General features: G+C 48.9%; 5 protein-coding genes and 2 non-coding genes across 7 annotated transcripts; 3 read left to right on the top strand and 4 right to left on the bottom strand.

Annotated features, from left to right (window-relative positions):
• The first annotated feature begins 65 nt into the window (after positions 1-65).
• F4807DRAFT_408684 (actin-like ATPase domain-containing protein) lies at positions 66-2,347 on the top strand. The gene is made up of 2 exons (XM_047996466.1): positions 66-618; positions 685-2,347. Exons 1-2 carry the CDS (start codon positions 182-184, stop codon positions 1,982-1,984), a joined length of 1,737 nt encoding a protein of 578 aa, XP_047858210.1. The 5' UTR covers positions 66-181; the 3' UTR covers positions 1,985-2,347.
• Positions 2,348-4,498, top strand: F4807DRAFT_408682 (seryl-tRNA synthetase). Its single transcript, XM_047996465.1, has one exon. It carries the CDS (start codon positions 2,524-2,526, stop codon positions 4,168-4,170), a length of 1,647 nt encoding a protein of 548 aa, XP_047858209.1. The 5' UTR covers positions 2,348-2,523; the 3' UTR covers positions 4,171-4,498.
• Positions 4,475-11,707, bottom strand: F4807DRAFT_408681 (uncharacterized protein). Its single transcript, XM_047996464.1, has 2 exons — positions 11,259-11,707; positions 4,475-11,185 (listed from the first exon to the last, which is right to left on the bottom strand). Exons 1-2 carry the CDS (start codon positions 11,342-11,344, stop codon positions 5,188-5,190), a joined length of 6,084 nt encoding a protein of 2,027 aa, XP_047858208.1. The 5' UTR covers positions 11,345-11,707; the 3' UTR covers positions 4,475-5,187.
• Positions 11,708-13,031: 1,324 nt separating this feature from the next.
• On the top strand, positions 13,032-13,116 carry F4807DRAFT_t22. Its single transcript has one exon. It is a non-coding gene; the product is annotated as a tRNA-Arg (tRNA).
• A 2,114-nt stretch (positions 13,117-15,230) lies between these two features.
• Positions 15,231-15,314, bottom strand: F4807DRAFT_t21. Its single transcript has one exon. It is a non-coding gene; the product is annotated as a tRNA-Arg (tRNA).
• A 162-nt stretch (positions 15,315-15,476) lies between these two features.
• F4807DRAFT_408677 (mitochondrial carrier) lies at positions 15,477-17,534 on the bottom strand. Its single transcript, XM_047996463.1, has 8 exons — positions 17,277-17,534; positions 17,185-17,222; positions 17,090-17,131; positions 16,920-17,033; positions 16,724-16,857; positions 16,490-16,667; positions 16,186-16,440; positions 15,477-16,136 (listed from the first exon to the last, which is right to left on the bottom strand). Exons 1-8 carry the CDS (start codon positions 17,335-17,337, stop codon positions 16,053-16,055), a joined length of 906 nt encoding a protein of 301 aa, XP_047858207.1. The 5' UTR covers positions 17,338-17,534; the 3' UTR covers positions 15,477-16,052.
• Positions 17,535-17,761: 227 nt separating this feature from the next.
• Positions 17,762-20,765, bottom strand: F4807DRAFT_408673 (RNA polymerase III subunit RPC82-domain-containing protein). The gene is made up of 4 exons (XM_047996462.1): positions 20,438-20,765; positions 20,238-20,300; positions 19,360-20,148; positions 17,762-19,303 (listed from the first exon to the last, which is right to left on the bottom strand). Exons 1-4 carry the CDS (start codon positions 20,444-20,446, stop codon positions 18,161-18,163), a joined length of 2,004 nt encoding a protein of 667 aa, XP_047858206.1. The 5' UTR covers positions 20,447-20,765; the 3' UTR covers positions 17,762-18,160.
• Positions 20,766-20,848: the final 83 nt, after the last annotated feature.

Raw genomic sequence — 20,848 nt, 5'->3', positions numbered from 1 at the left:
AGGCTGTTAGGTCGGGTAGCACCAGGTACAGGGGGTTTGAAGCAATGAAATCTAAAACCTGCAAACGACCAGAAATAAAATGAAATAAAACGAAACACAATGGGCTCACGTTGTTAAATTCCAACATGTAACCTGCGTAGGGAAGGAAGCTTCAAAGTTACTACACACGAATAAATCCAAAATGTCGTCGAGCGCAGGAGCCAGTCTCCCCCACCGTACTGTATCTAGTATACGAGCCGGCGACCGTTCGTCAGTTCAAGCGCTACCAAGCACGCCGCACACGCCTCCGCGAACGATTGTGCCCTCGTCCTTTGGATCGCCCTCTACACTACGCGCCGATGATGAACTAATCATCATCGAATTAGGATCGCGGAAATTGCGTATTGGTTTTGCGGGCGACCCAGCTCCTAAGAGGATTGTGTCGTTTGGTCCGGAGCAACAGAGACGTGCCGGAGATTTTAGGGCTTGGGATATTGGCTACCAGGCTGACTGGCGCAAGAGGGCTTCCGGAAAGCCTTGGGGAGCCGATCACGAATTGTGGCAACTAGACGTGAGGGGCCAGGATCTGGCTTTAATCGGAGATAAACTTGAGCGCGAGCTTAGAGATGCTTTCACCAAGTACGTTTGCTCGTTTTGATACTCTTATATTATTCAAGTCGTTGGAATTGACATATTCGTTTCTAGGTATCTGCTCATCGATTCTCGACCGAGAAGAATAACGCTAGTATTACCGCCGACACTCCCTATACCACTCATCTCCTCCGTTTTCGACACCGTCTTCAACCGCTTCCAGGCACCTACTATATCGCTTCTTTCGTCTCCCGTCATGTCTGCCTTCGCCGCGGGCTCTCGATCAGCCCTTGTTATCGATATTGGTTGGCATGAGACGACAATTACTGCTGTTTATGAGTATAGAGAAGTGCATACTTGGAGGACTGTCAGAGCTGGCAAGCTCTTAGTAGAAGAGACGTTCGAATTCCTGACTAATACTATCCGTGGGCGGCCGGGTACAGCACGTACAGAGCACCCCGAGGATAAGTTAGAGGATCATGCTGTAAGCTTCGAGGAGTGCGAGGAATTCGCAACTCGTATGCTCTGGTGCAAACGGGCCCCAGGACAACTGGCACAAGACACCCCTGAAGGATTGGCAACGCTTCACGAACAGGACGAGACCGAAACAGTAGCACCGTCGGAAGATCGCTCTCCTATGACAATTACCCTCAACTCTTGCAAGCCCCCAAAGACGGTGGAAATTCCGTTCGCGGAATTGGCCGAACCATGCGAAGCCGTCTTTTTCGAACCTCACCTTTCCCCATGTTGCTTCGACGATCATGAGATTCCTGTGCACCTACTCGCTTACAGGGCTCTTCTACAACTGCCATTAGATGTACGCGCAATTTGCATGTCACGTATTATCTTTACAGGCGGCTGCTCCAATATCATTGGACTTAAAGGGCGCATCTTTGACGAAGTTTCCACGTTGGCTAAAGAACAGGGCTGGGACCCTATTCGGGGAAAAGGGGTTGAACAATACAAGACAAACCCGAAATTACAACGGAATGGCAGTCGTCAATCGGGCGAAGGACCCATTCCTGTACCTGTCCAGGCCGAGAGTAGCAATACAGAAGGGGGAGAAACGGCGCCGCCTGTTAATCCGGCCCATGCACCCCCTGAGGTTGATCAAGTAGAGGAATTGATCAAAAAGGATAGGAATTATAAGCCCATTGTGCAAGGAACGCTCCGGGTTCTCGATTCACTGGGCCCTTGGTGTGGTGCTAGCATGGCAGCGCAGCTCAAGGTCCCAGCTTTAGCTACGATTGACCGCGAGCTTTGGCTCCAACAAGGCGTCAATGGGGCAAGCCGTCCTAGCGAAGTCGACATTAAGGCACAACAGAGGCAGAGTATGGGTGCAGGAGGTCTGATTAGGGGTCAGGCCTCCCAAACCAGTAACAACTGGACTCTGGGAGTATGGGGTTCTATTTAACGTTTAAGGGATTAGAAATGATTATGTCTTTCCGAATAACGAGAAACGATGAAAAGGGGACTTTTACGAGTTTTGGTTGTAGAGATACCCTGTCACATGTCTTGGGACTTTTAGAGAAAGCTTTACTTATTAAAGCCCGGTTATTCCTAATTCCTGCCTTGTTCTGCGACTTGACATATTGAATTTCTTGGATATTCGGGTATTTATGGACAATTCTCACTCTTATTCCGTAGATACATGTACCCGTTCATCCGTACCTACCTACATGATTCCTGCCTTGTGAACCTAACCCAGGTTATATATGGCACGGCATTCACGACCAGCATGTGGCCCCGGAGATGTGGATGTGGAGACAGAGCTACCCCTGTAAAGTGCGGGGAGTGAAGGAAGCTACTCCAAAAAAGATCCGCGAATCGAACCAGGTTTGAACTTTTCAGCTTTTCAACTTCAACGTCCCACGTTGCGCCATTAATCCTCGATACCTTTACTTCCCATTTATCTCTAATGCGTTGAGATTTTCACTGCATATCTCTGTCGCCATGATCAAGGCTCCTAAAGCACCTTTTATGTGCCTTCAATGCCATTTGGTTCGGCTTCCCAAAAGGCAACGACTCCTCCGTGATTTCACAACAACACGTCTACTCTCTAGCTCTAGCCGTAGATATAACTCCACGACTAGCACAGACAGTGCCAATTCCAAATCCAATGACATCCTCATTCAATCGCGACCCCCAACCGCCCCAAAGCCTAATATAGATATCAAACACATCCGGGGGAACCCCTCGTTGTACAAAAAAAACTGCAAAGAGCGGAATTATAAGGCCCAGAGCGCATACCCCTCGCGCATAATTGAGTTATTCGCGCAATTGCAAGCCAGCCGGATAGACAGCAGGAGCCTGCGCGAACGAGGCAACGCTCTGCGCCGGCAGATAGCGGCAACCATCCAACAAGAGGACGAAGAGACGGAATCGAAGTCTAAGTCGGGAGAGACACCCGATGGCACAACCCCAGACGGCGACATCAAATCCATGAGCAAAGAGCAACTCATCGAAAAAGCGCGCATCGTTAAGAAAAAGCTCTCGGCGATCGTAGCAGACGAAGACCGCTACAAAGCGCAGGCGACCGAGCTCGCGCTCGCGATCCCGAACCTGACGAGCGCTCAGACGCCGCGCGGCGACGAGCCCCGCGTCCTGAGCTTCATCAACGACCACCCGGAGCCCGAGCCCTCGTCGTCGGACCGCGTCTGGCGGTCGCACGTGCACATCGGGTCCGAGCTCGGCATCCTGGACTTCGCGGGCGCGGCCACGACGTCCGGGTGGGGCTGGTACTTCCTCGTGGACGAGGGCGCGCAGCTCGAGCAGGCGCTCGTCAACTACGCGCTCGCCGTCGCAACGAAGAAGGGGCTGGGCTGGCGCCAGGTGTCCCCGCCGAGCATCGTGTACAGCCACATCGGCGCGGCGTGCGGGTTCCAGCCGCGCGACCAGAACGGTGAGCAGCAGATCTACGCGCTCAAGGGCCAGCCGGAGAAACCTGAGCTCTGCCTCGCCGGCACGGCGGAGATCCCGCTCGCGGGAATGAAGGCCGACTCCGTCCTCGAGGAGGCCGACGTCCCGCTCAAGCACGTCGCCGTGTCGCGGTGCTACCGCGCCGAGGCGGGCGCGCGGGGCGCCGACACCAAGGGCCTGTACCGCGTGCACGAGTTCACGAAAGTGGAGATGTTCGCGTGGACGCGGCCCGAGTTGGCCGCGACGAAGGACGTCTTCAACGAGATGCTCGGCCTGCAGAAGGAGATCCTGCGGGGGCTCGGCCTGCACTGCCGCGTCCTCGAGATGCCGACGGCGGACCTCGGCGCTTCTGCTTACCGCAAGGTCGACATCGAGGCGTTTTTCCCGAGCCGCCGCGACCCGGAGCACGTCGGGGGCGAGCGCGATGGCTGGGGCGAGGTTACGAGCGCGAGCGTGTGCACGGATTACCAGACGCGCCGGCTCGCCACGCGGCTGAGGACGGCAAAAAAGATGACGTATCCGTGGACCGTGAACGGGACTGCGCTCGCTGTCCCGCGTGTCTTGGCCGCTGTGCTGGAGAACGGCTGGGATGAGGCGGATATGAGTGTGACTATACCCGAGATCCTGCGGCCGTGGATGGGTGGGAGGGAGAAGATTGAGATGAAGCATCGACGGCAGTAGGGGGTGGGTAGGTAGGTACATGCATACATGCATGCATACGTACATACGTACATAGGGAAGGAATAGGTTCGTTAGTCACCTTTACCTGAATAAAAGCTTGATTGTGGTTGAATAGTAATGGCGAAGTGGGCAAACATTGTGTAAATTACATATCTCCTAAAACAACGACGGGAAGGCGGAGCAAGGCATGATGCACATAGCACGAATTACAGTATCTACATCTCTTATGGAGCAAACGAATAACACAAGGGCAATGGCAACAGTAAAAGGGGGTAAGTCACTTGAACGTCGCTCATATGAAAAATAATGGAAATATCGTTCGTCGTCATTATCATGAATATGCCTATGTACTAAAGACTAGGTATGAAGAAGCAGGACCTGCTCCTCCGTCTCCTCTTACTCCAACTCCTACTCCTACTCATACAACCTCCTCCAGACCCCTTCTGCTGCTGCTTTTCCGATATTTGAACAATCTTAATAATCTCTCTCCCCCCTTTGAGCAGCAGGCCACCTGCCTACCTAGACTTTAAAGCCTTAGGTTAGACGGGTATATGTTTAAATCAGTGTGATCCATGCCCCGTTTCCATTTGAATACGTAGCGTGACTAAACTACTACTAGGTATGTAGACGTAAAACCAATTCAAGAGGGATGAAAACGCAAACGACGACGAGTGAGGAGGAAAAAAACCCCCCGATAAAAAAAAAATAACAAAATTGATATCCCTTCCATTCACCCCCTCCGACACCTCTTTCGTTCATCCACGTGCCAGACGCCCTCATACGACGAAAGACAAGCAGACGTACCAAAGACATAAAACCTCGTCCCCTTCCCAAGCATAAGGAACCCACCACCCCCCAACCTCATCCAACGACCGTGATGAGCAAAACGTGACCGGGAAAAAAAGAGAAGCAGGTGAAGCCGTCCCGTCGTACTCCATAACAGAACTCCCCGCCCCTTTCTTTCCCCAATTGACCCCCAAGAGCTAGAATCTCGTGTCGAGTGATACAAGAGATCCATTAGGTATTATACACCAAAACTTCCCCATCGCCTGTGATACTATCAGTATCGGCAATGCTTTCAGAGATGACGCTGTCTACGCCGACGGCGCTCTCAGCCCACTCACTGTGACTTTGGTCATCGCTAATGTACCCGCTCTCAGTTGCCGTACCTGTCATAACGGTCGTCCCAGCCTCGCTCTCTCCTCCTTCTGTTTCCTCGTCGTCGTAGACGTCCTCACCATCGGGCTCGGGTGACATCTCCGTAGGGTCCTCCTCGGCCGGAGTTTTGCCAGTTGCATCATTTCCAACTATTACAGTTTCCTCTCCTACAGGTGTGTCAGGCTCTGACTCGGCAGCAGGCGAATCTTCGCGCGCCTCCTCATCACTCTCGCGTACTAGGTCCACGTTCTCCTTGTCCATGTCCAGGTCGCCATAGTCCTTACGAGCACCGCTTTTCCCTGGTGCCCAGCTGCTCTTTCGTACTCCTGTACCAGCCGGGGTACGAACGCTCTGACTGCGCTTAAGGCCACCCGTAGGTACGTTATTTGTAATCTGGCTGAGACTCAGAATCCGGCGACCGGTGCCTGCAGGGTTTTGTGGGACAAGACTAGCTCGACCATTATTCATAGCCATATTAACTGCCCGAGGTTTGGCCTGTTTAGGAGTAGAGTTCAGGTCGTCGGAAGGTCCTAAGCTAGATCTAGCACCGGGTACTCGTTTGCGGCTCATAGCTTCGCGGCCCTTGAAGGAGGACTTCGTCATGAGTAAGGCACGAGAATGGTCTAGGACACCTTCAAGTATCCTACGCTCCAGGCCTTCAGCCCGTGCGTCCATAGCGTGGAGTTCTTCCCGTCGAAGATGTAGAGCAGTCTCGAGAGAAGAGACGTCCGCGGTTAATCGAGTCTTCTGTCGGACGAGCGAATCTTGCTCAGCCCTTAGTGCGAGGATGGTATCGCGCAATTGGGCTTCCTCATCTTTGAGATACAAGAGGTTAGTTTCGACTTGATCTTTCTCGGCTTTCGAACGCTCCAGTTGGATTGTCGTCTCTTGAAGAGTCTTTTCACGGTCATCATGCTCGTCATTAATGCGCTGTTTTTGAGACGAAAGGAATTCCGCGATATCAGCAGCTGTCTTGACAACCTGCTGGTGCACCATGTCGAGAGTATACAGCTGGGCATAAGCCTTGTTAGCAGTGTTTGTGTGGTCGACTAGCTTGTCTAACTTCGAGTGCATTCCACTGTCCAAATTTTCCCGAATCGTGAGCATCTCGCTGTCCAATTTGTCAAGTTTTGACTGCACCAGGCTATCATCGTATTTCTCGGGAGGAGGGGGCAGGAGTAGGGGTTCAGGTTTGGCATCCTCAATCTTTTGCAAGATGCCATTCTCCGAAGCTCTCGAATGCTCGTAGTGTTGTCCGACAATGAGAAGTACTTCCTTAATCGAATCAAGGATCTTTGGCTGATAATCGCCGACATGGCCCTGGAGGCCCTCTACAGCGCTGATGGCCTGCTTGACATGATCGCGAGTCATTTGATGCTCGTTCTTGCCATCCGCATGGTTTTCCTCGGCTTTGCCGTAAAGTGTTTCGACCTTCTCGAAGACAGTTTTCGATGCTTCTTCCATCTTCTCGAGGGAGTCGGTGACAGTTGACCCAAGAGTATCGATTAGGACCTTAAGTTCTTCCGCGATCGTATTTGTGTTGACCATTGCCGCTTTCATGCCTTCGTCTCTCTCTTCCGAAGTCTTCGACCTATCTTCCAAAACAAGTTGGAAATCGTCATACTTCGTCACAAGCTCGCTGATTTTCTCTTCGAGCTTGCATCCTAATGCCTCGGTGGATTCCTTGATTTTCTCATCGGTGTCCATCTTAGCACCCACCACGCTAGACTTAGATTCCTCGAATTCTGTTTTCACTAGTTCAAACATCTCCTTTAGGTTGCTACCGACGTCGGAATTCTGGTGCACCGTTTCGCTTATGCCCTCGAGAAGTTTGCCTAAGGACTCAACAGCGTTACCGCCGGTCTCGAGTCTTTCCTTAACCAAGCCCTGGAACTCTTCCAAGAAGGCCTTGACTTCCGTGACTCGCTCACCAACATCGGCGGTTCCTTCTTGTTGTTCTTGAAACGCCACCGCATTGGATTCGGCAAGGGACGTAGAGTTCTCCTTAAGCTCCTTAACAACGTCCTCTAGATTCCTGATATCATCTTTCGAGGGAAGAGCTGCGATGTTAGAATTAACCATCTGCTCAAGAAGCGACTTGACCTCGAGGACGGCCGCCGCAACTGCAGCAACGTGGGTCTTGGTAACCTTGTCGGGGTCTTCGAGAGATTTTTCGGCACGTTCTTTTGCCTCATTCAATGAAGTGGTTATCTGGGTAACAAGAGATTCGACAGAGAGAATATCTTCCTTTCGAGAAACTGTCTCTAGCTGTCCAGCGAGCACCGCCAGAGAGTCTTTGGTCTCGAGCACCAGTGCCTCAACTGCATCAACATGATCTTTTCGGACAGCTTGTTCGCCGTCAACTAACTCATCAAGGCGAGCTTTAGCGTTTCGAAGGATTGTTTCAATGGCCAGCACGTCCTCCTTGGTAGCAGCATCTTCGGGGTTTGCTGGGGGGCCAGAAGGCTCGCCGTCTTTGTCTCTACTGCTTGACACGCCTGACATACCGGCCATCGATTCTTGCATGTTCCGGAGCATTTCCTCCATTTCGTTTAGATCCTCTTTAGACAAGCCGTTCTTGAGCATCTCCTCCAACTCAGCAAGATCATCTTTGGACAGGCCCTCGGCTGCTGGCGGGGGTTGTGGTGCCTCCATAGACTCCATCTTAGTCCGGAGTTGGATCATCATAACCTCGAGGTTTTTGATGTCGTCGTGCTTGACGAGATCAGCAGGAATCAGAGCAGTGCTTGTTGACTCCTCAGCAGGAGCCACGGTAGCCACGGCTTTTTCCTGGTTGTTTTCACGAAGAGAGTCGATGTTTGTTTGAACGCCATCTAATCCGGACTTAAGCGCATCAAGGATTTCGTCATTGGCTGTCAGGTCAGCCGGTTTGTCGGCTACCTTCTCGATACTGAGTCGTAAGTCGCTGAAGCCCTCGTGTAAAGCGTCAAGGATATCCGTGGTACCGGCATGGGGACGGAGTAGTTCTCCGCGAATTCTTTCGATACTGTCACGGATTGCTTCCAGAACATCTCTATTGTCGCTCATTTGTGGTACGTGAGGGACAAGTGAAGAGTTCACTGTATCTCGAAGACACTCAATTTCTTGCCTGATCATGTCCCTGGAGCCATCCGAGGCTTTGGCAACAAGCTCCGATACCTCCTCCTTGAAGATATCGAAGCTGTTGACAACATTACTCATGAGTTCCTCTTGGTTGGAAGCGCCAGAAGCCTTATCGACGTAGCTTTCCATGTGCTCTCGCAGCTGATCGAAATTGGTGGTGAGATTTATCATGAGCTCCTCCTGGTCCGGGGAAGTAGAGACACTAGGAGCTTTGTCGGCGGAGCTTTCTACGTGTGCCCGTAGTTTCTCGAGGTTGCTAGCAATACTTGTCATTAATTCGTCTTGGCCAGATGCACCTGAGACTTTTTCGACAAACTCGTCCATGTGTGCGCGAAGTTGTTCAAACCCATTCTCTAGGTTAGCCATAAGCTCCTCATGGCTGGAGGGCCCGACGGCTTGGTTGATATAACCTTCCATATGCGTTCGTAGCTGATCAAACCCATCCCGGGTGGCGTCCAAGACCTGCTCTGTGTCTCTTCCATTTGCAGCAACATTTTGCTTCGCCTCCTCGGAAACGGCCTTGAACTCTTCCCGCATATACTGCATGATATCGTGAAGTCGTTCAGCAATCTCGGTATTTTCACCGCCATGAGGCACCAGCGCGGTGCTTTGGGTGGAGGTTATGCCCTCTTTGACGGCGTCCAATACATCGTCGCGAGTTAGATCGTTCGTCGAAGGTGCAATTGGGAACTCGAAGTCCTCGAGACATTCCCTAACGGCCTCGATTACTTCTTCCCGGGAGATACTAGCCGGTGTATCAATTTGTGGGGGCACGAAATGCTTAAGCCCTTCGACAATTGCTTGGAATACTTCATCCCGTGTCGCACCTTGGGGGGTATCTTGACGTGGAGCGTACTGTTCCAGCCCTTCCTTGAGGCAATCAAGAACCTCGTCCCGCTCTAATCCAATCTGTTGGATTTCGATCTCAGGTTTATAATTCTCCCACGCATCCTTAACGGCCTCAATGACATCGTCTCGGCTTAGTTTTGGGTCGTGGTTTCGTGTGGCTTCTGAGTCGCTCAGAGCAGTCCTTAGTGCGTTGTAGATCTCCTGGTAATCGATGGCAGGCTTCTCTATCTCAGATGATACTCGTCTGTGATCTCGAAGACGATGTGCCATGTAAACCCTTATCTGTTCCAAACCTTCCTCCACAATTCTCGCTAGCTCCGCCCGACTAGCAGTTTCGCTTTTGCTGGGGGATTTACCGTGCCAGTCATCCAGTTTCCTGCTGATTTCCCTTCCCATCCCAAGAACTTCACCCCGGAGCTCCCGGACAAGGGCTTTAACCTCAGCCGTCATGCCTCCTGCCTGAGCAACGCTGTCTTTAACAGCACGAATAACCTTGACAATATCATCATTCAAAACGTCGTTTACTCGTGTTGTAACCGATGGTCGCCGAGGATCTTTGCCATTCATCAATTTTTCGACTCGGTGGTTCACCACGCTGCTGATTTTAGATCCGGAATCATCACTACTGAAACTCATAGACCTTGCCTTGTCCAGTCGGCCGCCATTTGTGGGGTGGACTGTGTGTTCGCTGGATGTTTTCAGATGGTGGATAAGCTCTTCCACTTTATCAGCTGAAGCCATACCAGATAATCTCTCGGCTAATTCAGACAGGCGGCCAACAATTGAGTCTTGGCCATCTTTTGTGCCCATGTCCCTGATGATCTTTTCGAGCAAGGCCATTGTCGCAGGCGAAGATTCTCCGCTCACAAGAGATGGTGTGCTTAAGACCGACTCTCGATCAATGGAGGCCGCGAAACTATTCGGCGACGGGATCCTTGGAAGTGAGATTGGTCTTCCCATCTTCCCTGGTCCGGGCGACATGTTGTTGAAAGGCTTGTTGTCAAGATACAAACCGCCAGTATAGGTGTCTCGATGATACCGAGAAGTCTCCGAACCAGAATTCAAAGCTAGCTCGCGTAGACTCTTTCGAATATCTTCATCTCTAGCGTGCGTAGCCTCTTTGAGGCTCATCAAGTCTGTAGCATTGTCTCTACTTCGACGGCTAAGCTGAGACATTTCCTTCTGGAGAGCGGTTGCAATGTTGGTTAGGGTGAGAAGTTGGTTGGAAAGATGTTCTGTGGAGGGATGCGGCTTCATCATAGGAGCAGAATTGTTTGTGACGTTTGCTAAGGGAGTCTCAGTATCTCGCGATGATACGGAAGGCATATTTTGCAATGCCAGCATGGTGGCAGATTGCGGTGGCGTATTTTCACCAAGGATGCTCTGCGGCGGCCTCCTCGAAGAGGGGCGAACCATCGAGCTCAGATTTGGCGCCATGGGTGTAGGTGTGCCAGGGGCTGTGTTCTCTTTTTCAGCCGACCTTGCCTCTCTCTCGTAGTCCCTGCCACGAGTTGGTGTTTGTGGTCTTGTTTGTGATCTCGCAGACCTATCTTTCTCAGGTGAGCCTCGAGGGGTGGAGTTCGCAGAGTCGCGATCCCTTGAGCCTTCGATCATCAGGCTAAGGTCTCTAACACTGCCTGGTTGCACAGATTGCATTCGCTTATGAGGACTTGTTGTTCTCTGAACGAGAGCGCGATCAGGTGATGTGTCGTTCATACGTTTTGCGAGCGAGGGGACAAGTGCGTGCTCGCGCGCCTTCTCAGTCAGGGCGGCGTGCGCAGATTGGATAGCTAGCGACGTGCCGCTCCGCGATGGTCCTACGCCTGGCGACTGAGGATTCATTGGTAGAGGGGGCGGCGCCCGCTCCGGATCAGAGCTATCCCACCTAGAACTCTTGGTAAGTCTACGATACAGCCACATTGCTGAATACCTGCGATAGAAACAAAGAGGAAACGTACATTGGCACAATAGCTCCGATTGAAGAAGAATGTTGATGTCTTAGAGGGCGGTCGACCGGTGCGTCACGCTCGACCGGCGCCATCATCTGTTGTTTCTGTTTGATGGGATGGAATGTTGAGTCTCCGACTTGCGAATTTGCGATGCGGCCAGAAGCCGTATCACTATGTGAGATATCTAGCAATTGTGTGGTAAATAATTAGCCTAGGCTAATCCCGTCGAAGCGGGAATTCAAAGAATCGATGTTTAGTGTTTAATCAGTCAAATATGACTGTTAAGTTGAGAAGTGGGATTGATGATGGATATGATGGATTTGAAGATTAGACAAAGAAAAAAACGGAGCATGGGGGTTCATCTAAGAAGGTTCCTGGTAATATGTGACGACGGGAAGCAGCTACGGCTCTGTGCCTACATACATACATAGTGCTAACTGCTATTGTTATTATTAACGGTTGTCCCGCTCTTGCGTACTTTCTTGTGTGGGACTGTGTGGACAAACAATCGAGCGCCTGCCCAATCCCAATCAAGTTTTATTGATCTGCAACGTCACAACGTCGCTGCCCCAGCAACCAAAGCTTGGGCCAACCATACGCAACCACTTAGCGAGACCTATGTACCGATGTACCCTGCCGCTCTTTGCATTTTATTTTTAATGATTTTCAATTTTCCATTCTCGTCACATCGTGCCCTACGGTTCATCACCACACGCAGCACACGTCCAGCCATAGAGTAGTAACTGTACAATATCAATAAATTACTCATCTACTACCTTCACCACACAAGCTCCACCATATCATCGCCTCTGTTGGCTCTCAAGCGCACTTTACTACATTGTCAGATTGTTTACAAAGACATTGATACCATAACCTGCATGACTTGGTTAGAATCCACTTTGAAGATATCCCCCACCTGCGTCCCATCTCCCCATCTTATTTAGATTAATATTCCGAAAATATGGTGCCATGTATACATGTAAATCAAGAGCCGTTCGCGAGCATTATATGTTTTCGAACCTGCTAGCCTAAAAACTTTGAATCCACGATCTACAACTTTAGAAGATAAGGATAGATGTTTCTATATCATAGAAGTTGGCAAAAGTCATCTTTACGGCCGGTTCATAATTAATCCTACACTAACCTCGAGGAAGGACCCGGAATTAACAGTCAGGTCATCCGATATCTACCAAGGATTACCATGCGTCCAATTGCCCTTAGGATAGGTAGGTATCGTCCATGCCTGGCGGAGTCTTCCGAACACAACCCGGGGCCTGATCCGGAACCCCGTGCAAGATAAACGGAGGAGAACTCGGAGTCCCCTATCAAATCACCCCTTATCATTTCTATCAAAAATGCTATGGAATGAAGATTGCGAATACTACATATCACTTGTTAAACAATTCGAGCAACTTCTTTCAAACTACGCTTTCTTATTCCCTCTGGCCCGATTCGAATCACCAAGGATTACAGCAGGTTAAGAACCTAGCCAGAACAGTAGAACAGTCGGTGAGACTCGCATAGTGTGCTATCATTGGCCAAGTGGGCTTCTTTGATCTTGCTCGAGGGAAGTAAGAGAATTCTTGAATCATGCCTACTCGGGGCTACACCATCATCAAAAACATGTAGATTAATATCGTTTTTACTACCTAAAAATCCGGCCACAGTATACTTACCACGCAAATTCATACTGTCTATTACAGCTAAATGCGCTAAAATCCTCGGACCACAGATAGTTGCAACAAATAGATATATGCAATCATAATTATCGCTTTTAACATCGGTCCGTTGGCCCAATGGTAAGGCGTCTGACTACGACTACCAACTGTTAATCAGGAGATTCTGGGTTCGACCCCCAGGCGGACCTTCTCTTTTTCATTTTTTGCTAGATTGATACCTACCCCCTTTTGTTACCCGTATTGGAAAGTAGACTGAGTAAATTTTGCGGGGTTAAATCATATTCAAATAATATCGGTTTTCTTGGCTCATAATGGCAAAGTTCATTCAGGGTCTTCCTTTTGCGAAAACGGACAAACTAGAAATCCAAAGGACGAAGCTACTAGGGAATTCATGCATTCGTTATAAGGTCGCTGCTTGTTTGTCCCTGTCAACTGTCACGTTGCGCAACTTTGCTCTTGAGGTTGAGTGACTCTTATAGCTCTAAGCTTTAGGGACAAAAGGGAAGCATAGAACTTGCTAGCTCTGACGAATATAGGTATTTACGATACACTATTAGGTATTTGACGATTTGAAAAATACTGATGTTGAGTCGACTAAACGGTTGGGATTGACTATATTCTTCGATACAGCAAGATGGTACGATTATAAATCAGTTGGAAACTTAAACAAATGGCGATTTACTTGATAGTAACTATTCATGCGTGGAAGCCGCAAGACCATAGAATGGGTTATATCAAGCAGTACACGATAGTGTAAAGGAAAAGGGGTTAGGGGTGGTGTCTAGTGCGGGTATATTAGGAAGTGTCACAGCTTTGGTCTGGTGAGTTGGCTAGTAGCTAGGGCTCTAGAAGGACGGGAGTTCGACCCATGGGAGACCGTAGGAGATTCTATGGAGACCTGGTGGTAGCTGGTCTAAGGGCAGGGTGGACAAATGGCCTTTCCTGTACGTATACCGTAGCCCCTGTACAAGAGAGTCTAGAGATCCTCGCGCGACGACGTCGTTATTCCCCTTCTCTTTAGTTCCGCCTTTTGCCAGGAAGAATGATGATAATATTACGCTTGGGAAAGTTTCCAATCATAAGCTCAAGACTCGTCAAGGGTGGGCCCGTCGTTGAAAACTGTGTCACAGTGAGTGAGAGTAGCAGGTAGCTTGCCTTTGGCTCGCTTATATGTAATAGAAGACCTTGATTAACACCTGTCCCTTTCTTAAGGCTATTTGGGGCCTTCGACCCCTTATATATTCGTCCTAGGTATCATACAGGCAGCAGTTGACTAACTGGTATTTAGCCCCTTTCTCTGAGCTCCTGACAATACTTATATAGAAAATCATACGTTACAATGTCGCCAAAAACCCTATTTTATAGCATTTTAATGGTGTCATAGAACTGAAGTTCCGTCTATGAATACCTCAAACTTCGCCTTAAAAGTAGACGCTCCATTATCTATTAATAATACAGGTAGTCAACTACCAACCCCTACCCACAGCATGAATCGCTACAGCGCGCATCTTCGGACTTGGGTTGTTAGATAGGTTGCTGAGAAGGCTACGCCGATGTGATACACGTTTGTGCGTTGGATGGAGTATAAATGTGAGCCCTAGCACACCTCCTATGCCCTCAAGGAGGCTTTGGGATAGCTACGTTCAAGTAGCGGTTCCCCGGCGTCAATACCAACTCTAATACTACTACTACCTGCGAGCCACTCGCAGGCCTCTTGTATCTACCTTTCACTCGAAACTAACCAAGTTAACAACTGAGGGCTCGATCCCTGATAGCAATGGTAGTCTATGTATATAATACTGCACGGATTACAATGAATGTGGGATAGCCATAAGGATATTCTAAGTTTCTCATTCAATCCCTCAACGCCTAGGCATTGAATATGACCATGGAATAAAACAATGCGGTGTAAGTACATTGTGAATCTGTCTTTGGGAAGTAGATCTCCGCTCTCTAATACAATATGTACCCGATCCCCTTTTTCGCTTTCTGTTTTATATTACTAAGACACTTGGTGGCCTAATGAGAAGAGCTTGATAATCGTATGGTAGCATGTAAGCATTATAGCAAACATAGAATCTCCATGAATATTTCTACTACAGTTGTTGAGTTCATTAGGTTGGTTGGAACCGACATCGCTAGGATCATGCCTGTTGAAATATAAACTCCTCAATAAAGTAATCCCGTTAGTGTTTCTGAGAACCCTTCATGATTGTTGTTAACAGCTTGCCCTAAATTACTTAACGAAAAAAAGAGACGAAAGGCGCTTGCCATTGATCGCTTAGAAAAGTGGCAAAAGTGAAGGTCCGCCTGGGGGTCGAACCCAGAATCTCCTGATTACTGCTGGTAGTCGTAGTCAGACGCCTTACCATTGGGCCAACGGACCTTGGTGATTAAAGGGGTTCTTATTGGATCCTATATTGAAAGCTTGTGTGCGCTAGTTGTATTTTAAGTCGGATAATCGCCGGGTATTTCCTCATAGTATGGTCGAAAGCGACCAAGGAGAGACGGATGCAAACCTAAGGACTTAACTCGGGAATTGACCATAATAAGATTAATAGTTTCTGAATCACCACCAGGAACTTGGAAATTTATGTCCAATTGGAATAGAGAAACGCTCTATTACGTGATGACAACAAGGTCTCGAATGCTTTGTATATTTGATATTGCTGCGTCCCTAAAAAGGGGGAGAGAATGTCAAAGGAGAGATTGGTCGCTTTGGATTTGAAAAAGAGAAGGGCAAACATGAACATGATGATAGGTACGTAAGGAATAACAACGAGTTAATATGCCTAGTCGATTTCATTTATATCTTCAAGGTCTCGTCGTATCGTACGATACTCATAATTCCGATGATAACATCTCAAATAATAAAAGGCATCCCTTAGGGGATATTGGTTAGAGTCGAGTTTTTATTTGTTCATTTCATCCTGTAGAGAGAAATTCCTCATCTATCCTCTTAGAGTCTCTGTGACCATCTAATAAGTCCAAACCGGTCGAATCGCTAGTATCCACGACCGAAAACGCCGGCTCCGTCATATATACATGTAGCGGACTATTGGTGCCCAGATCTATCATTACACTTTCCAAATCCCATGCGCTCCCTAATACTGCAGGAGACACTCTATTTCAGCATTGTGTCAAATGCAGGGATCAGAGTTTGGGCAAGCCAGAATGAGAATACAAGCTTCGGTCCAGTCATGAGGAGCTATAAAAGATTAGCACAAGCAACATGTAAAATAATACGAAAATCTTACCTTGGGCACCAATCCCTTGAAGAAACTGGAGAACCCTTCATTCTTGGCCATGTTAGACAAGATTCGGAAACCACTTTCGGGATTCTCGAAATTCCGGTTCTGAATACGAGTCTTGATGACGTCCAGGGGCGCGGAGACGACCAAAGAAGCTGAGGCACCGGCAATGGAAGCGACGAAGTTCTGGAACCATGATGCCTTGTTGTAGTCGTTTAACTTGAAGAGGTATTCCTTCGTGAAGGCCGAGCCACCAAAAAGCTGTCTAATGTTAGTTGAGCACGAGGTAAACCTGTGTAGTCAAGCGTACCGCGAACGATCCAGGGGCATTTCGGGCTGCGGTCCATCCCCAACCTCTGTATAATCCAAAGCCCTCATCAGCGATAATCTTGAAGATACCACGTCCGCGGAATGCGTCCGGGTTCGTTTGCCGCTTGATCTTCAACACATCCAAGGGAAGCAGGACGATCTCGCCGATACCGATCAGACTAAAACACGTCAATGAGTGCGCCAGACTTGAAAAATTCTTTACTTCAAAGTTTACCTTCCAGCAGTCGAGTGCATAATTGCCTTTCCGGTCTTCTTTCCGAATGCGCTCTCGAAGTCCTTGCCGTAGTGCGCCGCAAGGTAGTCCCGAGCAATTGGCTGGCCACCATACTTGTAGATTCTTTGGGAGACCTAATCCGGGTATTTAGCTAGTTACCCTTCCACTCACTATGAGATACGGGCGCAATTCTGACCTTGTATCCCGCGGCATAACCGAGACCCGGAAAGAGGGAAAAGAATTTGCGACCAAATGGCGCCTCTGCCTTCTCCTTGAAGATAACCTTGTTCAGCTCGCTAGCATTCCTGATCTACAACGCGGTCAGTATTGTATGATATCCCAGTGTTACAGTTCGGTTGTTCGCACCTTCGTCGTGTTACTCATCAGTCGCTTCGCGATGGTATCGACCTTGGGACTTGTTAGTCTTGCGACGCAACGGTTCGAGATGCATAAGCACGCACGGGATGGAAGACACCCAATTCGGCAATGCCGGCGGAGCCTGCATCAATTCAATTAGCTATCGCCATGATATCTAGCATACTATCCAGCTTACCGGAGCCGAGGAGTCGAGCGAGATTCGACTCGCGCTCTTTGCCAGTGACCATAGGCGCCATTGTGACTTATTGGGGATGTAAGACGATTCCGTCGAATATTATTATATTCTTAGGAAATAGGTTGTCCGGCTACCTAGATTTGACGGAATAAAAGGCTAGAGGAATTGTCTTGGGGCCCTTGAGGACGAGCTGCGAGGATATCAACGACTGCGGACTCGGCGGGGAGAAGCGCACAAGAGTAAAATTTCAATTGCGCCGAAGATTTATAAGGAAAAAAAAATCTCGATATTTGCGACCAATTCTAGCACCGCACTAGATAAAATAGCGGGGAGCTTGGGGAAGCTTCAGGGGTCCTTGGGACGATCTAGGCTTATCATACCCGGCGATAAGGTTCCGCACCTACCTACCCCTCTAAGAAGCTACATCCATGGATGCGCCGTGCAAGATGCGGAAGCTGGAGGATAGGGGTAGGTACCTAATAGTTACTATGATGATGGGCGCCAATATTAGAAAGATTATTGACCTGGGAAGGTTACTACCGAGGTAAGATGCCGGCCATGTCATGCTGGATCAAAGCCACCGACATTCAAATAAAGTAGCGTAAAATAGAACAGCCTGTAGAAAGAAGCTATAGCCATTATCCCTAATAACTAGAAAGCTTCTTATGCTACCTAGCCAACTATAATTACATTTGTCAACTATCGCGACACATGTAGAATCCATGACGTGATCCTATATATGCCAAAACTCAGAATCGATGGCTAGTCGAATCTTTAACGCAAAGACACTTTTAAGCCCTTGGGCCAGACTTCCGTGAACCAACGCCGCCAATGCAAATGCAACATTTCCCCCCCAATCCTGGTATCATATGGGAGAATGAAATTTAGAAATCCCTAAAGACGGATACAATGTCGTCGAGTTTCGCCACTTGGCCGAGGAGCTTCTTCTCGATGTCGAGTAACTGGATGTAGTCGTTATATACGTCGCCCCTGAGTCTATCCTCCTCCACGCCTTGTACGTCTTTGCGCTCGGCCATCTCAAGCACACCCTTCTTCTTTTGACGCTCAACTTCTAGTCGTTGAAAGCAGCGTACCATGGACTTATAGGTATTATCCAATATTCGCTGCAATGTTCTGTCGAGGTCGAAGAACCAGAAGAAAATCGTCCGAGCAGCAGCTCGATTGTTGTCCCGAGGTACTTCTTGTACGTCAAGGAACCCTGCCATCTCCATTTCTGCCATCTTGACATGTACGTCCGGCTTCTTCATAAGGGCCAAACCAGGCAACGTCTTGTCGTCGATCTTTCCCTTCTCTCTAAGAATCCGAGTGAGACGCAGACCCTGGCGACCAAAACGGTTCTCGATAATCGTATCAAGCTCGAGGAATTTTAGATGTTGTATTAGCGGTTCAAAATCGACTGTCCACTCGCCGAAATCGTTCCCACCACAATGACGTACGAATCCCTGTGAGCTCTCGGCCAATATAAGGAGATGTTGGCGCATCTCATGTAACCGCCGCGAGCCGACTGGGACACCATCATCCTCTTGTACCTCCACGCCATTCGTTCCATTTTGTCCGTGGAGTCCAAAGTGGTCCGCTGCCTCGCCGCTGTGGTCATAGTCTTCGTCATCTGACCCTATGATTTCTTCGTCTTCCTCTAGCGTCTCCTTGAGAGTCGAGCCTTTGAGTTGCGGGGGATATCGTCGAAGCTTCTCCGCATATTTAATGTCGATGGTTCCCTCGCCGTGTAGCTTCCCAACACCAGCAGATAAATCAATAGAAGGATTCAATTGCTCGAAGATCTCCTGACTGGTAACGCGAGGTTCTGCGGCGGCATCATTATCGTCTTCAACTTCTATTGATCGATCAACTTGACAACGAGAGACTTTCTTGCTCAGTACCGCAAGTAATGTTGCGTACACCTTTGCCGTGGTGTCGCCGACCAGATCCTCTACGTACCGCTCGAGCTTCAGATTGCGAAGCTCGACCGTGCATTTGTCGTAGTTCACTCGAAGAGCAGTGTCAAACTAGGGAAAACTGTTAGTAAGCTTTATCATCGGATCTGTCTGTAGGATAAACTCACTTGTTGCGCGACGATATTTCTAGCCCCGTCGCCGACATGTGAATTTGACATGGCACCGTTTGTTAACTTCCGGCGCTTCGTGCTAGGACCGAGCGCAATCTCCTCTTCGAGCCTTCTCTTCAGATATGTGTTTTTCTTTTGGATGTCCTTCAGCCTCTCTCTTACGCTCTTCTCAAATTCGGCAGTTTGCTTGGACCCTCGAATGCCGGTAGGGAAGTCTGCTAGGTATGCTTGCTCAACTGAGCTCCTTAGATCCTGTGGGGACTGATACGTTGTCGGCATAACTGGCTCAAGGATACCAGTGGCGATCAGCTGCGCGAGTGTGTCATACACTTGGTCATCCCAATCATCAGCATCATCCTCCGATTTTACTTTATCTGAACCATTGGCGATGCCATTACTATGGCCATTGACATGATTATGGCCGTTTTGCAGCGTTCCGTTGAGACTCCCGTTGCGAGTGTTGTGTTTGTTCTTGAACGCTTCGACGAGATCTGAGATCTTCGCATGGCCGTGTATAAGAACTTCGTGTACGAGGTAATGCGCATGGTGTCCGTATTTGGTGCGTACCATATCCAATACCTTTCCCATTCGGACGAGGTTGTATGCGGCATGGTGGTTTGCTTCGTAGTGAGTGATACCGGTGTCTTGGTCGGTAAGGTGGAAGATGAGATTCAACTGGATGAGTACGGCGACTCCATGGCGCACCTGTCGTTGGTTTACGGATGTGTGTTGCGCTAATTGTGCGACAGTAGATCTGCCTCGTGCGAGAAGGTCTGCGAATATGCGCTATAAGAATCAAGCTTGTCAGTACCAAACTTGCCTGGTGTTGGTGGAGATCCCAGAGAATATCCATTTGCTTGGGGAAATAACCATACCGACGGGAGCTGGCCATAGAGCTCGCTGATTAGCAGAACACAAAGTTCTGCGACGTTCTTTGTCTGGCGTTGAAGTTCTTGTCAGTATTTTTTTATCTTGTGCAAAGAGAATATGTAAATAAATAAATAAATAAATAAAGCTTTTAGCGCAACATGGAAAAAAAGAAAATTGACAGCGTTCAAAAGGGAGATTAACTCACAACTAACATGGCTGACAGAACTTGGACTCAGCCTTGATGGGAATAGATAGGTAGATAGGATTTGGGGATTTGTCGAAGTGGTTGGCTTCTAGAGATCCTCTCACTATCTCTAGAGCACTACAATTACTACCGCAGCTTCATTAGAAGCTGAGTAGAAAAGAAGAAAAGTTCTCCAGTAGACGTGGAGATAGCGCGAGAAGAGTTGTGAATTTTATTGTTCGTTCAATGTTCTTGGTAACGGGAAGATTATGCAGCGCAAGCGCGAATAGTATGTATGTAAGAATAAATTTCAGCGCAACTACTTTTTTTAGGATAGCGGGGAATGAATTAATGGTAGGTTCATGGAAACTTTATGGATGGGGTTCAATGTCCCCTCCAGTCCCTCTTACCCAAATGGATTCTGATAGCTCC

Source organism: Annulohypoxylon truncatum, assembly GCF_022578515.1.
Source record: "Annulohypoxylon truncatum strain CBS 140777 unplaced genomic scaffold F4807scaffold_3, whole genome shotgun sequence".
In the NCBI taxonomy this organism is placed as follows: Eukaryota; Fungi; Ascomycota; class Sordariomycetes; order Xylariales; family Hypoxylaceae; genus Annulohypoxylon; species Annulohypoxylon truncatum.
This window is presented reverse-complemented; position numbering and strand designations above follow the sequence as displayed.

What these genes read in the sequence shown, in the direction of transcription:
- F4807DRAFT_408684 (XM_047996466.1), top strand. Translation starts at nt 182, where the DNA reads ATGTCGTCGAGCGCAGGAGCCAGTCTCCCCCACCGTACTGTATCTAGT. An exon ending in CTTAGAGATGCTTTCACCAA is followed by an intron (nt 619 to 684) that starts GTACGTTTGCTC and finishes ATTCGTTTCTAG; the next exon opens with GTATCTGCTCATCGATTCTC.
- F4807DRAFT_408682 (XM_047996465.1), top strand. Translation starts at nt 2,524, where the DNA reads ATGATCAAGGCTCCTAAAGCACCTTTTATGTGCCTTCAATGCCATTTG.
- F4807DRAFT_408681 (XM_047996464.1), bottom strand. Translation starts at nt 11,344, where the DNA reads ATGATGGCGCCGGTCGAGCGTGACGCACCGGTCGACCGCCCTCTAAGA. An exon ending in ATCGGAGCTATTGTGCCAAT is followed by an intron (nt 11,186 to 11,258) that starts GTACGTTTCCTC and finishes CAAGAGTTCTAG; the next exon opens with GTGGGATAGCTCTGATCCGG.
- F4807DRAFT_408677 (XM_047996463.1), bottom strand. Translation starts at nt 17,337, where the DNA reads ATGGCGCCTATGGTCACTGGCAAAGAGCGCGAGTCGAATCTCGCTCGA. An exon ending in GTTATGCCGCGGGATACAAG is followed by an intron (nt 16,858 to 16,919) that starts GTCAGAATTGCG and finishes TACCCGGATTAG; the next exon opens with GTCTCCCAAAGAATCTACAA. An exon ending in ATGCACTCGACTGCTGGAAG is followed by an intron (nt 16,668 to 16,723) that starts GTAAACTTTGAA and finishes GACGTGTTTTAG; the next exon opens with TCTGATCGGTATCGGCGAGA.
- F4807DRAFT_408673 (XM_047996462.1), bottom strand. An exon ending in TCTATGGCCAGCTCCCGTCG is followed by an intron (nt 20,149 to 20,237) that starts GTATGGTTATTT and finishes TGATTCTTATAG; the next exon opens with CGCATATTCGCAGACCTTCT. An exon ending in GAAATATCGTCGCGCAACAA is followed by an intron (nt 19,304 to 19,359) that starts GTGAGTTTATCC and finishes AGTTTTCCCTAG; the next exon opens with TTTGACACTGCTCTTCGAGT.